Source organism: Aquarana catesbeiana, linkage group LG03, assembly GCF_042186555.1.
Source record: "Aquarana catesbeiana isolate 2022-GZ linkage group LG03, ASM4218655v1, whole genome shotgun sequence".
NCBI classification, from domain to species: Eukaryota; Metazoa; Chordata; class Amphibia; order Anura; family Ranidae; genus Aquarana; species Aquarana catesbeiana.
In genome coordinates this window covers 730,732,464-730,750,831 of record NC_133326.1, presented here as the reverse complement: position 1 = coordinate 730,750,831, position 18,368 = coordinate 730,732,464, and the positions used below count along the sequence as shown (strand labels likewise).

The 18,368-nt window shown below is 46.4% G+C and overlaps 1 protein-coding gene across 1 annotated transcript; it reads left to right on the top strand.

The window, feature by feature from the left end:
• The first annotated feature begins 15,549 nt into the window (after positions 1 to 15,549).
• On the top strand, positions 15,550 to 17,600 carry LOC141134949 (E3 ubiquitin-protein ligase TRIM39-like). Its single transcript, XM_073624383.1, has one exon. The coding sequence runs from the start codon at positions 15,566 to 15,568 to the stop codon at positions 17,141 to 17,143; it is 1,578 nt and encodes a 525-aa protein (XP_073480484.1). The 5' UTR covers positions 15,550 to 15,565; the 3' UTR covers positions 17,144 to 17,600.
• Positions 17,601 to 18,368: the final 768 nt, after the last annotated feature.

Sequence of the window (18,368 nt, the reverse complement as noted above, 5' to 3'; positions counted from 1 at the left end):
CCACAGCCAAAGACTGAGCCGTGGGCCGTGACTACAGTACAAGTTCTGTTAATTTCAGCAGGACTGTGTACTTACTGCCACCACCCCACACTGCACCCACTTACACTTGGTGGCAGTTGGCAGGATATGTTCCTTCTTGAAATTGGTGCAGAAGGAGGAGCAGTGTCCCTCATGGTACCATTAGGATCAGCCCTAGCCTTAGTGCCTAAGTTTAATGGTTCAAACGTTATTCTGGCTGAATAGGAGGAGAGACTAGAGAGTGCTGCACACCTATACCAGGTTCCTGCTGGCTGGTTGCAGAGCTGGCTATTAACGCCTTAGAGGATGATGCCCACCGAGCGGTGATGGCTCTGCCAGAAGAGAAACGGGCCACACTGAAACAAATTGAAGGGCCTGTTTGGAGGGCCTGTTTGGAGAGAATATAACATTCCCGGAGTTGAGGTGGAGATTCTTTGTCCGGAGACAGCAGGAAGATGAGAGCCTCACTCACTTTGTGGTAGCGCTCTGGAAACTCCTAAAAAAGTGTGATGTGCGTGGCTGTGCCAATATTACCAAATTAGATCATCTACTGAAGGACCAGCTCTTAGTGGGAATGAAAGCCAGTCAGGAGAGCCCTGCAATTGCAAATTAGAAGGCAACCCACAAGCTCTTTCCTCGACATTGTGGTGGACACAGTTCGGTGGGAATAGGAAGATGCAGAACAAACTGTGACTGTGACAAAGGAGTATGATCCAATGCACTTGAAAGATGAGACCCTAACTCCATCACCCCTATCAGCTACACAGTTGAGGTTGAGGAAACTTGCAAAAGAACTGGCTTCCTTGAAACATGAAATATCCTTTTTCCAACTGGACTTGGCCCATCCCTCTAAAGGCATGAATCCATTGCGGAGGGACCCAGAGGTGGGCTGGAAGTGCTGGCAGTGTGGCCGATATGGACATGTACAGTATGTAAGAACTGTAGCCTGCATTCAAAAGTTCATGCAAGCCACTGTTAAACTAGTAGCTCCCGGGGCAAAGAGAGACGACCCCTGGGACAGTCAATACAAGGTCCCAAAAAACCAGAATCCATGGTCTTACCAAGCCCAATAGTGACTGTCCTCATTAATGACCTGGAGGTCCCATGCTTAATCAACACCGGTTATGAGGTTACTATGATGAGGGTATGTGGAATATGACTTCTTTGCCTAACAGTTCAGAACATGAGAACAGCTGGACCCCTCATGACCTTCCCTCAAAGTGGCCAATACCTTACCCAGGGAAGCCATCAGAAATTTTTGGGCCCTTTACACAGCTTTAGGCCTGGGCCCCCCCTGAGCCTGACCACCAACATTCCTCAGGGCTTTCCCACGGGCCATCTCACCGAATCCACACACCGGCCACCTCACCTGTACACAATCAGACCCCCTCACACCTGTATATATGTTAGCCCCCCCAGAGCTGTAAATATGTCAGCCCCCACACCTATATATATGCCAGCCCCACTCACGCCTGTATATATGTCAGCCCCCCTTACACCTGTATATATCTCAGCCCCCCCACACCTGTATATATGCCAGCCCCCCTTACACCTGTATATATTTCAACCCCCCATCTGTGTGTATATATATGTATATATATATATATATCTATATATATATATATATATATATATATATATATATCTATATATATATATATATATATATATATATATATATATATATAGATATATATATATATATATATATATATATATATAGATATATATATATATATATATATAGATATATATGTCAGCCCCAAACATACACAAATCTGTAAACACACAAGCCTCTGGCCCCTCCCTGTACACAAACAGCCCCCTCCCTTTCCTTCACAGCCCCTACTTGAAAAGGAAATCTTCCTACCTAGTCCTAGCTCATTTTCACAAAGCTGACATATTGCTGACACAGAGAAGCACAGTACAAGCAGCTCACACGAGGGGTGCACATGGTAGCCAGAGGTGGAAGTAAAGAGCTCAATGTCTGAGCTCAGTGATACAGACAGCAGCAGAAGCTGCAAGATCGTTTCTCTAGTGCACAACAGGGCTCCCCTTCACCGTCCTGCCTCCTTCTGGCCCAGGGCCCCTTACAGCTGTATCAGCTATACCCCCCTGATTGCGGCCCTGACCTTACCTATCTTGGTAGAGGGTGTCACCTGGGTGAGGAACCAAATTGAAGATCAGGAGGTGGAACAAGTGGGGGTAGTAGTGACACATGACCCAGTAAGATCTGCAGTACCTGTTGTTCTGGGCATGAATGTACTCAATGACTTTGATTTACCCCGCTTGCTAGCCTGGGGTTTGACTATCCCAGCTGATGTACATGGAGCTGTGCCCTGCAGGCGGTATGGCTCATTATGATTAGGGTATATGAGGTTCAACAGAGGGCAGCTGGGAAACAACCCGAGCAGGTGGGAGTTGTCAGCACTGCTCCTACCCATTGGGTCCCATAAGAAGCTTCAGAGGGCCACGATCATGGTTAAACCCCATAAGGACTCAATGGCACCTGTGGAGTGGTTAGTTGCCTGCACCTTATCCAAGATCCACAAGGGAAAAGTTCTGGTGAAGCTCATTAACCTGGGGACAACCCCAGTCTCACTCCCCAGCCATGCCACCATAGCAGACCTCTACGTGGTGCCTCATCACTGTATCTCAGAGGCCCAACTAGGAGTAGAATCAGTATGTGCCTCCCTACAGGCAGCCATGGCTTTGTTAGACAAGTTACAATAGAAAGTTTTGCTGAAGCAGCTGGACATACCCTTCCAAGACTTTCCTCTACCACAACAGAGACTACTTCATCAATTACTGGAGAAACATCTACTAGTATTTGCCATTGCCAATGGTCCAGAAGACTACAGGTTCACCAAAGCCACTGACTACCCGATCCACACAGGACATGCTCCATTCATTTGGGAGTGGTGCTGCCACATTCCCCCAACCCTGTGCAAGGAGGTCCAAGATCTACTCCACAATATACTACAAAGCGGGGTGATACAGGAGAGTACATGATTCTGCTCTTCCAGGTAGAGGGCATGTGTGCATGGGGGGCGCGTGACTACCGGTACCCGATGATCAGCTAGGAGGAAGACAGGACAGATCTCTGTCTATGTAAACAATGAGGAGCTCTGTCCTGTCAGCGGGGGATGTGCTGGTTTTTGTTTCCACGCAAAGCACATTCCTTAGTAAAAGCAGCACATTGTACACACAAAAACACTGGCTAGGCACACATTTAACCCTTTAATTGCCCTAGATGGTTAACCCCTTCCCAGCCAGTGTCATTAGTACAGTGACAATGCATATTTATAGCACTGATCACTGTATTAGTGTCACTGGTTCACACAAAGTGTCATATTCGCTCATATCGCAGTCCCGCTATAAGTCGTTGATCGACGCCATTAATAGTATTAAAAATAAATAAATAAATAACAATTCCAGTATCTTTCCCATAGATTGTAGAAATCAATATACGCTTATTGGGAGTTTTTTTTTTTACCAAAATCATGTAACAGAATACATATTGGCCTAAATTGATGAAGAAATTTGATTTTTTAAATGTTTTTACTGGATATGTTTTATAACAAAGAGTAAGAAAAAATATATTTTTTCCGGGCGCATGCGCGGCAGCTCCTAAAATAGCCGCAGGCTGTTAGAGCTCTGCTCCACCACGGCTCTGTGACAGCCACCGGAGCGATTGAAGCAACCCACTGAGCACCTTACTGGGCCACACGAACAGGGGAAACCTCCAGGAACACTGCCTTGAAAACGGCGAACGTCCGCAGGAGCCTGACGAGCTAGATGACCGCGGCAGGCATTCAGGTCAGCTATGCCAAGATGGTGGCGGCTTCACGAGGCCCGCACAACACGGAGGAGATGGAGCACTCTATAGCTGACCAGGACTCACAGCATTCACAGCCACCACAGTCCCCAGGTACAGACTTTCCGCCCCCGCCCCTGGCTGCTTCCCACGCATTCACTGAGTCCCTCCTGGGCAGGATGGGCTTGGGCCTCCCCTCCACACCTATGATGGACCCTCATACAGGACTGTTACTGTCTGTATCAGAAGCCCACTCTGACATCCCTGTGCCATCCGATTTCCCCTCCATGATGGAGGCCTTCTCCCAGCTTCTTTCCAAGAGCTTGGCCCAAAATGCAGCACAAATTACCTCATCCATCCATGCTGACCTGCAGCAAATAGGATGGATATAATAGAAAAGAAAGCTGACCAAGCGGTATCTCGCATTAATCAAAACTCAGCAAGGATTCAAGACATGCTTGAAACAGCATTTGCAAAGATCGACGACCTCGAAAATAGATTGAGACGCTATAACTTTCGCGTTCGAGAGCTCCCTGAATCAGAAAAAGATGTTCATGCCGCTGTGAAGACCCTTTTACGGAACCTCATACCAGATATCACAGAACAACAACAGGAGCTAGACAGAGCTCACAGAGCCCTTCAACCCCCCCGATCAGACGGCCTTCCCAGACGGCTCAGAAAATCTCAAATTGATGGGACACAGGATCCAGATTTTTGCAGATTTGTCGCCATACACAGTGCAAAAAAGGCGTTCTCTCAAACCGCTACTTCAACTGCTGCTGGAAAAAGAGATCACATATCGTTGGTCCTTCCCCCTTCGATTAAACTTTTCCTACAGGAAAAAAAATTACGGCTTCTCTTCGTTCGCCGAGGGAGAACGTCTGCTCCTGCAACTGGGTTTGATCTCCCAGGACCCTTCTTCCTCACAGACCAACAGGAGCTCCTCTTCATCCACAAAAAAGTCTTGCCAGCAAGCCCGCTGCAACCCACCTGGCTTAAACAGAGCTCCAAACGCTCTAAAGAAAATCTTCCCCCATGATGTGCTGTCCTCTTTTTGGATCAGGGACCTGATCCGGAACTCCCCCTTGGACATTTTTGGTTCAACGGTGACCTCCCCGGGATTTACTTTTGCGCCCCCTGCAACAATGCCACATGACAGTTGGGCCTTATTCCTTTACAGCAGTTTCCATTCTTCCCATCTCGGATATCACAGGCCTAGCAACAGCCGACCCTGTGAAATTACAGGGATCGGGCAGGGGCGGGAGTGGGCCTCTCAACTTATATATATCTCATCTGGACAGTACTCAGAAAAGATAGGTATTTTCAGGCTCTGGTACTTGTTGGACCCTCCTCTCACTGGTTGATCCTGAAGTTGTTCTTACCTTGGTATTTTCAATATTCTTGACCACATTTTAGTGACCGAATGGGCCTGCTGACCCCCCTAATCAGATTCCACTGCTCCGCTACTGGAGCTTTTGGCCCGGGTGGTGCAGTGCAATCCTATTTCACACAAAGTCATTGTATTCTAAGGTTGCTCGTTTTTTTCTTTTCTTTTATTTGAAGAAATGTTAGAATGTTTTATTCTCACTAGTTATACAGTTTTATAGGTGGCGGGGCTGTGGTGGACCTAGTGCACCTCCAGTTGAAACCAGGGGCACTGATCGTGCATTTGGTTTCTAGTCCGGTAGTCCCTCTGATTGGACACCGGCCCTCTCAGGTAAAAGGGTAAGGCATGGCCAGTCCATCCTACCCTGGGGTAAGGGAGGGGTCTGGGGACCCCTGTATTACTACTCTCTGTTCTTGTTACATGTATGACAGTTTAATGGATCAGATTTCAGTAACTTGCCTACTCCTTCTAATACTCTCTCTCACCCCTCTCCTTTCTTTCTCTCCCTCTCATCACATGAGCACTTCCAGGTTCCGCATTCGCTTCTGGCCTTTCCTCCCAGGTCTTTGGTTCCCAGCAAGCTTATTCCTAGGGATCCTTGAGGCACTCTTCTCCACACGTACAGGTAAGACCTTTCTCATAAGCATGACCTTACAACACTCAAATTATGACTGACCTCCCTAAAGTCCCCCCCACACTCAAAATTTTATCACATAATACACAGGGCCTGAACTCCTCCGTCAAAAGAAGGAAACTGTTTCAATTCTACCATTCTATGCACACGGACATTCTCTTTTTACAGGAGACCTATTTCCCCATATCATACCAACCCACGTTTCTCCATCGCAACTTTCCCCAATTTTTCATATCCTCCGCACCCACCAAAACAAAAGGGGTGGCAATATGTTTTGCCAAACATATCAATCTCTCTTAATCTCAGACGATTATAGACCCTCTGGGATGCTTTATACTAGTATCGGGGAACATAGATGGTGAACAATACACCTTTGTATCCTATTACTCTCCTAATAGAGGTCAAAGGGCTTTTTTTGAATCTATACTACACAAACTCTGCCCTCACCTTAAGGGCACAACTATTATCGGTGGGGATTCCAATATAGCTTTTGACTTCTCCTTGGACAAGTCTGGAGCTGGGATACCGAAGCGCCCTACTAGACAGAGCATTAAAGTAGCTAAGTTACTACATGAGGCGGGATTGGTAGATGCCTGGAGGGAAACTAACCCTCGCTCTAAGGATTATACGCATTTCTCAGCACCGCATAACTCCTATGCCAGGATAGACCACATCTTTACACATGCCACTACGATCCCTTTGGTCGTACGGTCACGGATTATGGACTCCCCTCTATCGGACCACTCAATGGTCACTCTAATCCTCCACAGACCATCAGGACATAGGGAGCGCAATCTTTGGCGACTGCAGGAATCCATTCTTAACGATCCCATTCAAGCCACTATCATAGAGAAATTTATTAAGGAATACTTTAGCCTAAACACCATGACTGACGTCTCCCCGTCCACAGTATGGGATGCTCATATAGCGGTGATCAGGGGGAAACAAATGCAATTATCAGCTACACTAAAAGCGGAACACAAAAGTGACACGATCAAATTAACAGCAAACTTTCGATCTCTCGCAAAAGCCCACAAACTAAATCCCACTTCGGAATCTCTGGCTCACTTGGATAAGGCTCGGGCCCTTCTCAACCTGAACCTAATGACAGCTGCTGAAAAGCATCTCAGGTGGACAGGGGCGCGTTTCTACTCCCAGAGAGATAAGATAGGGTCGAAATTAGCGGTAAAACTTAGTCCTAAACCTCACCAACTAGCATTCCCCAAAATTAAGTTAATCTCAGGTGACCTGACCCAGAACCCTACCAAGATTATGGAAGCCTTCCAACAGTTCTATTCTTAACTATATAGATCTCAACATGACCCTTCAGGTCAATCACGAGGAGGTTTCCTTGACTCCTTGCCTTTACCTTCCTTGACTTCAGATCATAGGGATCTACTTGAAAGCCCCTTTTCGGTCACGTAGGTTCTGGATACAATTACTTCCTTGAAAGTCGGCTCTTTTCCTGGACCTGACGGGTTCTCCACCGGGTATTTTAAAAAATTTGGGGAAATATTGGCCCTACATCTCACAAAGTTTTTCAATTTTCTTTGGGAAGGTTCCCCATTGGGGGCAGACTTAAATGCAGCATATATTTCGGTGATTCCCAAACCAGGGAAAGACCCAACGAAGTTGGAAATTACAGGGCTATATCCTTAATTAACAACGACATCAAGATTATGACCAAGATATTAGCCAATAGATTAGCAAGTTTTATCCCCTCATATATCCATAGAGATCAGGTAGGTTTTATACCTCGGAGGCAAGGCCCAGATCAGATTAGGACAATAGACGTTATCTCCCTCCTTAAATCTAGCTGGGATGGAGGCTCCCCCCAATCGGGTTTTATTCTCTCTATCGACCTACACAAGGCGTTCGATTCAATTGAATGGAACTATCTTTCAGAGATCCTTAAAAGATGGAACTTCGGCCCCTATTTCCTAAATAGGGATGAGCCGAACACCCCCCTGTTCGGTTCGCACCAGAACATGCGAACAGGAAAAAAGTTCGCTCGAACACGCGAACACCGTTAAAGTCTATGGGACACGAACATGAATAATCAAAAGTGCTAATTTTAAAGGCTTATATGCAAGTTATTGTCATAAAAAGTGTTTGGGGACCCGGGTCCAGCCCCAGGGGACATGGATCAATGCAAAAAAAAGTTTTAAAAACGTCCGTTTTTTCAGGAGCAGTGATTTTAATAATGCTTAAAGTCAACCAATAAAAGTGTAATATCCCTTTAAATTTTGTACATGGGGGGTGTCTATAGTATGCCTGTAAAGGGGCGCATGTTTCCTGTGTTTAGAACAGTCTGACAGCAAAATGACATTTCAAAGGAAAAAACATTTAAAACTACCCGCGGCTATTGCATTGCCGACAATGCACATAGAAGTTCATTGATAAGAACGGCATGGGAATTCCCCACAGGGAAACCCCGAACCAAAATTTTTAAAAAAATGACGTGGGAGTCCCCATAAATTCCATACAAGGCCCTTTAGGTCTGGTATGGATATTAAGGGGAACCCCGGCCAAAATTTTTTAAAAAAATGACGTGGGGTCCCCCCAAAAATCCATACCAGACCCTTATCCGAGCACGCAACCTGGCAGGCCGCAGGAAAAGAGGGGGGGACGAGAGTGCGCCCCCCCTCCTGAACCGTACCAGGCCACATGCCCTCAACATTGGGAGGGTGCTTTGGGGTAGCCCCCCAAAACACTTTGTCCCCATGTTGATGAGGACAAGGGCCTCGTCCCCACAACCCTGGCCGGTGGTTGTGGGGGTCTGCGGGCAGGGGGCTTATCAGAATCTGGAAGCCCCCTTTAACAAGGGGACCCCCAGATCCCGCCCCCCCTGTATGAAATGGAAAGGGGGTACTTACCCCTACCATTTCACTAAAAAACTGTCAAAAATGTTAAAAATGACAAGAGACAGTTTTTGACAATTCCTTTATTGAAATGCTTCTTCCTTCATTTTCTTCTTCTTCTGGTTCTTCTGGCTCTTCTGGTTCTTCCTCCGGCGTTCTCGTCCAAAATCTCCTCCGTGGCGTCTTCTATCTTCTTCTCCTCGGGCCGCTCCGCACCCATGGCATGGGGGGGAGGCTCCCGCTCTTCTCTTCATCTTCTTCTTCATCCTCTTCTCTTCTTCCTTCTTTTCTGCTTCTCTTCTTCATTTTCTTCTCCGGGCCGCTCCGCACCCATGCTGGCATGGAGGGAGGCTCCTGCTGTGTGACGGCATCTCTTCAGCTAAGTTACTACATGAGGCGGGATTGGTAGATGCCTGGAGGGAAACTAACCCTCGCTCTAAGGATTATACGCATTTCTCAGCACCGCATAACTCCTATGCCAGGATAGACCACATCTTTACACATGCCACTACGATCCCTTTGGTCGTACGGTCACGGATTATGGACTCCCCTCTATCGGACCACTCAATGGTCACTCTAATCCTCCACAGACCATCAGGACATAGGGAGCGCAATCTTTGGCGCCTGCAGGAATCCATTCTTAACGATCCCATTTAAGCCACTATCATAGAGAAATTTATTAAGGAATACTTTAGCCTAAACACCATGACTGACGTCTCCCCGTCCACAGTATGGGATGCTCATATAGCGGTGATCAGGGGGAAACTAATGCAATTATCAGCTACACTAAAAGCGGAACACAAAAGTGACACGATCAAATTAACAGCAAACTTTCGATCTCTCGCAAAAGCCCACAAACTAAATCCCACTTCGGAATCTCTGGCTCACTTGGATAAGGCTCGGGCCCTTCTCAACCTGAACCTAATGACAGCTGCTGAAAAGCATCTCAGGTGGACAGGGGCGCGTTTCTACTCCCAGAGAGATAAGATAGGGTCGAAATTAGCGGTAAAACTTAGTCCTAAACCTCGCCAACTAGCATTCCCCAAAATTAAGTTAAACTCAGGTGACCTGACCCAGAACCCTACCAAGATTATGGAAGCCTTCCAACAGTTCTATTCGGAACTATATAGATCTCAACATGACCCTTCAGGTCAATCACGAGGAGGTTTCCTTGACTCCTTGCCTTTACCTTCCTTGACTTCAGATCATAGGGATCTACTTGAAAGCCCCTTTTCGGTCACGTAGGTTCTGGATACAATTACTTCCTTGAAAGTCGGCTCTTTTCCTGGACCTGACGGGTTCTCCACCGGGTATTTTAAAAAATTTGGGGAAACATTGGCCCTACATCTCACGAAGTTTTTCAATTTTCTTTGGGAAGGTTCCCCATTGGGGGCAGACTTAAATGCAGCATATATTTCGGTGATTCCCAAACCAGGGAAAGACCCAACGAAGTTGGAAATTACAGGGCTATATCCTTAATTAACAACGACATCAAGATTATGACCAAGATATTAGCCAATAGATTAGCAAGTTTTATCCCCTCATATATCCATAGAGATCAGGTAGGTTTTACCCCCCCCCCGCCCCCCCTGTATGAAATGGTAAGGGGGTACTTACCCCTACCATTTCACTAAAAAACTGTCAAAAATGTTAAAAATGACAAGAGACAGTTTTTGACAATTCCTTTATTGAAATGCTTCTTCCTTCATTTTCTTCTTCTTCTGGTTCTTCTGGCTCTTCTGGTTCTTCCTCCGGCGTTCTCGTCCAGCATCTCCTCCGCGGCGTCTTCTATCTTCTTCTCCTCGGGCCGCTCCGCACCCATGGCATGGGGGGGAGGCTCCCGCTCTTCTCTTCATCTTCTTCTTCATCCTCTTCTCTTCTTCCTTCTTCTCTGCTTCTCTTCTTCATTTTCTTCTCCGGGCCGCTCCGCACCCATGCTGGCATGGAGGGAGGCTCCTGCTGTGTGACGGCATCTCTTCATCTGACGGCTCTTAAATAACGGGGGACGGTGACTTGACGGGACTTCCCTGTGACGTCACGGGGAATGCCACAGGGAAGTCCCGTCATGTCCCGTGCGTCAGAGGTGGCCCCACCCCCCGTTATTTAAGAACCGTCAGATGAGGAGACTCCGTCACACAGCGGGAGCCTCCCTCCATGCCAGCATGGGTGCGGAGCGGCCCGGAGAAGAAAATGAAGAAGAGAAGAAGAAAGAAGAGAAGAGGATGAAGAAGAAGATGAAGAGAAGAGCGGGAGCCTCCCCTCATGCCATGGGTGCGGAGCGGCCCGAGGAGAAGAAGATAGAAGACGCCGTGGAGGAGATGCTGGACGAGAACGTCGGAGGAAGAACCAGAGGAGCCAGAAGAACCAGAAGAGGATGAAGGAAGGAAGAAGAAGCATTTAAATAAAGGAATTGTCAAAAACAGTCTCTTGTCATTTTTAACATTTTTGACAGTTTTTTTTAGTGAAATGGTAGGGGTAAGTACCACCTTACCATTTCACACGGGGGGTGGGATCTGGGGGTCCCCTTGTTAAAGGGGGCTTCCAGATTCCGATAAGCCCCCCGCCCGCAGACCCCCACAACCACCGGCCAGGGTTGTGGGGACGAGGCCCTTGTCCTCATCAACATGGGGACAAGGTGTTTTGGGGGGCTACCCCAAAGCACCTTCCCAATGTTGAGGGCATGTGGCCTGGTACGGTTCAGGAGGGGGGGCACACTCTCGTCCCCCCCTCTTTTCCTGCGGCCTGCCAGGTTGCGTGCTCGGATAAGGGTCTGGTATAGATTTTTTGGGGGACCCCACGCCGTTTTTTTTTTTTTTTTTTGGTGCGGGGTTCCCCAAAAATCCATACCAGACCTGAAGGGTCTGGTATGGAATTTAGGGGGAACCCCACGTCATTTTTTTTTTAAATTTTGGCCGGGGTTCCCCTTAATATCCATACCAGACCTGAAGGGCCTGGTATGGAATTTAGGGGGTCTCTCACGTCATTTTTTTTTTTTAATTTTGGTTCGGGGGTTTCCCTGTGGGGAATTCCATGCCGTTTTTATCAATAAACTTCTATGTGTATTGTCTGCAATGCAATAGCCGCGGGTAGTTTTAAATGGCTTTTTTTCCTTCGAAATGTCATTTTGCTGTCAGACTGTTCTAAACACAGGAAACATGCGCCCCTTTACAGGCATACTATAGACACCCCCCAGGTACAAAATTTAAAGGGATATTACACTTTTATTGTTTGACTTTAAGCATTATTAAAATCACTGCTCCTGAAAAAACGGCCATTTTTAAAACTTTTTTTTGCATTGATCCATGTCCCCTGGGGCAGGACCCAGGTCCCCAAACACTTTTTATGACAATAACTTGCATATAAGCCTTTAAAATTAGCACTTTTGATTTCTCCCATAGACTTTTAAAGGGTGTTCCGCGACATTCGAATTTGCCGCGAACACCCCAAATTGTTTGCTGTTCGGCGAACTTGCGAACAGCCAATGTTCGAGTCGAACATGAGTTCGACTCGAACTCAAAGCTAATCCCTATTCCTAATCATAATCAACTCTATGTACTCCAATCCATCTGCCCAAGTGAGGTTAATGGGAAGATATTCAGCCTCCTTTCCAAATGGGAGGGGCACCAGGCAGGGCTGTCCCCTCTCACCCCTTCTCTTTGCGATGGCCATAGAAACTTTGGCCATAGCAATTAGAACAAATCCCGATATCAGAGGTGTGGCGTACGGGGACCAGGAGCACAAATGTGCACTTTATGCAGACGATCTCTTGCTATTTATAACCTCACCTCTAATAACCACTCCGATTATTTACGGGGTTCTGAACTCATTCAGCAAAATCTCGGCCTTAAAGGTCTACATGTCTAAATCAATTGCCTTAAACTTCACTGTTCATCCTGACATGGTGACACAACTAACAACTTAGAATTTTCCTGGGCCCCCACGACTATCCCCTATCTAGGGATTAATTTAACCCCAGATATAAATAACCTCTTTAAAGCTAACTATCCCCCCATGATCAACAGGTGCAGGGGGGATCTCCAACAGTGGTCGAGATGTGGTCTGTCCTGGCTGGGAAAAGTACACGCTGTAAAGATGACTCTCCTTCCCCATCTTTTATACCTGTTCCGCTCTCTACCAATCCCGCTTACGAGGAATGTTCTTCGCAAATTCCAATCAGAGATTACACGCTTTGTCTGGGGCAATAAGGGTTATAGATGCCCATCCAAAATACCTCATCGCCTTAAGTCACAGGGCGGTTTAGGCCTTCCGGACCTCTGGGGCTACTTTCATTATCGCAAATATCAATCATTTTCACTAAGGGCCCGAAGCCCGAGTGGCTCTCAATGGAAAGGTGGGCTACACCCCTCAATACCATTGATTTTCTCCTTTGGTGTGACCCTAAACAAAGACCTGCCATAATGGCCCCCACACTTTCTCACTCTGTTGCAATATGCACTAAATTATTTAAATACCCCTCCCTTATATCGCTGCTCAAACCTTTATCCCACATATTCCATAACGCTAAATTTCCACCAGGAATGAACATCCAAGCATTCTGATGGTGGACTGGCAAAGGCCTTTACGGGATAGGACATTTCCTTTCCCCAGCTGGCCCTCTTACCCTGTCTTATTGTAAGCGTAAACTAGAAATGCCTGACACGGATTTTCACACATCTTCCACTTCTTAAATTCTATTTGGATCACCAAACCTGAACCTCCCTCAATCACCCCTTATGAACATTGGTGCTCTAACCTTTTGGGAACAAAAGGGAGGAATCTCCTTGATTTATACCGCACTACAGACAAATCTGGAAAAAGCCGTCCTATGCAAAGACCTGGGAGGAGGACAGGGGTGAAATGTGTCTGACTACAGACTGGTTCCGATCCTGGACACGCTACTATAGAGGTATTTGTAACATCTCCCTTATAGAGGCCAGCCTAAAGGTCCTGACCAGGTGGTATTATGTCCCATCCAGATTGGCATTGACATACCTTGGGACTTCACCTCTCTGCTTTAGGGGATGTGGACTTGAGGGTACAATGCTACATACATAGTAGACTTGTCCCCGCATCAGAACCTTTTGGAAGAAAATCTTCCGTACAATTGGTAAACTAATAAAGGTCTCGGTGGCCCCCAACCCACACATTGCCTTACTTAACCACAATATACCCAATACACCTAAGCACCTACAGGTACTACCCTACTTTATTTTATTGGGTGCGAAAATCACCATAGCAAAAGCATGGAAGAGACCCACAGTTTCCTTCCAGTATTGCAAGAGAAAGGTGTCCTGGATTATGTCCCAGGAACAAATAGTAGCGAAGCTGAATGACAAAATTGGGAAGTTTAATACCATCTGGGAACCCTGGGCCACGTTCTGCAACATAACTCTCATACCGGGTATCGATCCTGACGCAAGTTTAGTTTCTGTTATTAACTGAACCTCACCCTACCTTTCCCCTCTTTTCTCAACCCTTTTCACAAATTTCTTATCTTTTCTTTATGGGTTTGCTCAGATCCTTCTATTGATCAGGTACAACTTGACATATACGCACCCAGAGGGGAATTCTTAAGAGAGTGTTAACCAGAATATCCGAGGGACCCCTTCTTCTCCTCACTAGAGGTTCACTAGTTACCGCAGTTGTGAATTGGAAATGGAGGTCTCCGCTTTTATAGCCCTTCCAACCAGTTCATAACGCTCCTGGAGGAGTCGGCTGACTCGGGGCAGAACCTCAACACACCTACAGGAAGATCCCACAGGGGGGGTGTGTGAGGGTTCCCTGGGTCATCCGGCGTTCATCCCCCAGAGACGAATCCCTACATCTACCTTTCCTCCCGCACAGATGGGCTCCCTCGGATAATTCGGTACAGTAAATACAGATCAACTGACTCGAATTTACTTTTCTGTCTCTTGAGATCTCCGATGGAAATCGCTGAAGGTACCTTAACTGTAATATTACCCTCATGGGGTTATCCTCTGATCCTTGAGGACCGGTATAGCTCTCTGACATACAGGACTGTTAATACTTTGTTCATTGGTTTCTTTATATTAATACATCAAAAAAATTTTTTTTTCCTTTTATTACTTTGCTTTGAACAGAGAAGTTTGCTACACTACTGAGTTAAGCTTGACTACAGGACATAACTGAGCCTCATATAGCTGCAGTGAGTTAATTTGGTAGTGACAGTTTTGCAACTATAACACTCAGTTCGGCTTATAAGTGATGTTCATAAATGTAAGATACTTTCTGTGTAACTTTTCTTACTTCATTAGAAATGTATGCAACTTCCTGTATGGTATGCAAAAATTCTAATAAAAATGATTAGAAACTAAAAATATATTTTTTCCAAAATTGTTGTTTATTTATTTTTTTATAGCTAAAAAAAAATGCAGTGGTGATCAGATACCACCAGAAGAAAGCTCTATTATATAAATGTAATTTATGTACAATGTTGCATGACCGCGCAATTATGAGTTAAAGTAACGCAGTGTTGTATCGCAAAAAATGACCTGATCATGAAGGGGGTAAATCTTCTGGAGGTCAAGTGGTTATATAACCAATTTCCTTTTCATCATGATGTAGTCATCTCCACTTTTCATGTCATTGTACTTAGTGCTCCGCATGTCTTCTCCACATCCGTCTTTCCCTCTTTCTCTCTTCTAATGTTGGGAGGTATAACTATCATTACTACTGCAAAACTAATCTTCTCCCTTCTGTACTCTGATCTCCGTGTCCTATAATATTCATCCAGCCTCACCCTGTGTAGGAGGATGTCACCCCTCCCCCATCCATATTCCTCTCCGGTGTCAGAGACTCTCAGTTTCATTTCTCCTCCCCTGTCAGCAATGGCGTCTGGTGATCTGAGAGCTGAGCTGAAATGTTCCGTCTGTCTGAACATTTATACCGATCCTGCAATGCTGATATGTGGACATAACTTCTGCTGGGTCTGTATTGATCGTGTGCTGGATACACAGGGGGGGTCTGGAGATTTCTTCTGCCCTGTATGCAGAAAAAGGTTCAGGAGTCGTCCTGCACTGCACAGGAACATAACACTACGTAACATAGCAGAGACTTTCCTGTCTGCTCAGCCAGATCATGAGGAGTCCGGGGTCTTCTGTACTTACTGTGGGGACTCTCCTGTACTTGCTGTTAGATCCTGTCTACACTGTGAGGTTTCTCTGTGTGATAAACACCTAAGAGTCCACAAAAAGTCCCCAGAACACATCTTATGTGACCCCACCTTGTCCATGGAGAGCAGCAAATGCTCCATCCATAAGGAAGTTTTGAAGTATTTTTGCACCAAAGATAACGCCTGTATCTGCGTGTCCTGCAGTTTGGCTGGAGAACATCAGGGACACCAGGTGGAGAAACTGGATGAGGCTTCTGAGAAGAAGAAGGAGACACTGAGGAATGTTCTGCAGAATCTTCTGACAAAGAGAGAGGAGATGGAGGAAAGAGTCCAGAGTCTGCAGGAACACAGGAGGAAAGTAGAAGAAGAAGCAGCTGGTGACACCGAGAGAGTCCCTGTCTTGTTTAGAGATCTCAGGAGACATCTGGAAAACCTGGAAAAGAGAATCCTGAGGAACATCTCCAGGAGGGCAGAGCGGATCTCCATCTCCATCCAGGATCTGGAAATAAAGAAGGAGGAGCTGTCCAGGAAGATATGTCACATTGAGGAGCTGTGTAACATGACGGATCCACTGACTGTCTTACAGGAATCAGACACAGGTGACTTGTGTGATACTGAGGATGGAGATAATAAGGACAGAGAGAGACATGAGGAGCTCCTCCATGATGGAGGGGGTCTGGATGTGGCGGGGGTCTTACACACAGGTTTATCTGATATAATAACAGAGGTATATGTATACTATATACAGGGACCTGCAGACATATTACTGAATGGAAACACAGCTAATAATAATCTACAGATATCAGAAGACAGGAAAACTGTATCCAAGTCAGATAGGAACCAGAATCACCCAGAAACACCAGAGAGATTTCAGGATTGTTCTTTTCAGGTGATGAGCAGTCAAAGTTTCTCCTCAGGGAGACATTACTGGGAAGTGGATGTCGGGGGATCAGATATATGGAGAGTCGGGATGTGTTACCCCAGTATAGAGAGGAGAGGGGGGGAGTCAGTGATTGGAAATAATAAGAAGTCCTGGGTATTGAACAAGGATGATGATGATGATGAGTATTCAGTGGCACATGACAGTAAATGGTCCCTCTTACCCACCAGTCCCTCAAGTAACAGAGTCAGAATATATCTGGATTATGAGGCCGGGCGGATCTCCTTTTATGATCTGTGTGACCCGATCCGACATCTCCACACCTTCACCACCACCTTCACTGAGCCCCTCCATGCTGTGTTAGGTGTATGGAGAGGTGGTATAAAAATATGTGGGGGGAGGCGGGAGATGTGAGAACTCCGCAGTGGGTGGGGCTTCCTGCAAGTTTTATCTTCTATGACAATCTGACATAATACTTTCTGTGTTTTGTCACAGTATGTGACATCAGCCATCTCCACCCCCTGCCCCTCCCCCTCTATGCCCCTCCCCCTCCTCCTCCTTCCTACCCCTCCCCCACATGTGGTCCCTCTGTGGGGGGGCAGCCATGATCAAACATAGAGGGGGGGTGGGGTCGCTGTGATGGGATAGGATGGGGTCACCTCTTCTCTCTGCCCCTCCCCTCCATACAATCTATACTACAAAGAGATGGAAATAAATGGTACAATCGTAGAGGAAATCTATGAAGACGTCATCTAGATATTTATTACTGAAAGAAAAAAATGTGATCAGAGAGTCAAGACTGTTTTTTAGGCAGAGTGGGTCAGGATTAGATCCCCTGTCAGCTGTTTTCTTCTATCCGGAGCTCCATTACAGAGATTCACTTCCTGTCCCGGTGACAACATTTATGTAGACAGGAAATGAGGGAACTCTCCAACAGGAACACCGACTGAAATAAGAATGATATGTTTAGTATAGTAAGGAAGGGGAAGGTTTAGAGCCCCTGTCAGATTTTTATATGTCTGTGTCCCTGTACAGATTTCTCCCACTCCTTGTATTGTTGTCACCAGGACAGGAAATGAGAGGAAATCTCTCTAAGGCTGGGATCACATTGCTGTGTAGATCACATGTTATGTCTGTGTGATGTGAATTCAGCCGTACAAACTGTGTGACTGAAATCACATTCACACCAAAATGGTGCCGGACCCTTTTTTTGGTCCTCACTGGAATCGGATCACATTGGGTGTCACATCTATACAATCCGATTCCTGCACCATTTCAGCGTTTGCACTGCGATCTGCGAAGCGATCTGGGGGTGTCATTAACTTTCCATTGACCCCCCGCAGCGGTTCTCAGATGTCAGTGTGAACGTCCGGTGATTGAGGTGTGATGAGGGAACCCGCACAGGAATCGCACTGGTTCCCGCATCCCACAAGTCTCATCCCAGACTAAGGCCCCATTCACACGATCAGAATTTCCGGCAGAAAAAACGACGAGCCGAGAGAATTAAGGTCAATGTTTCCGAGCATGTGTCGTTTTTTGCGCGTCCGAATTGCATACAAACTGAATTTCCGATAGGAAGTTTTTCCAACGGGAAAATAGAGAACCTGCTCTCAATCTTTTGCTGGTGGGGATTCCGCCA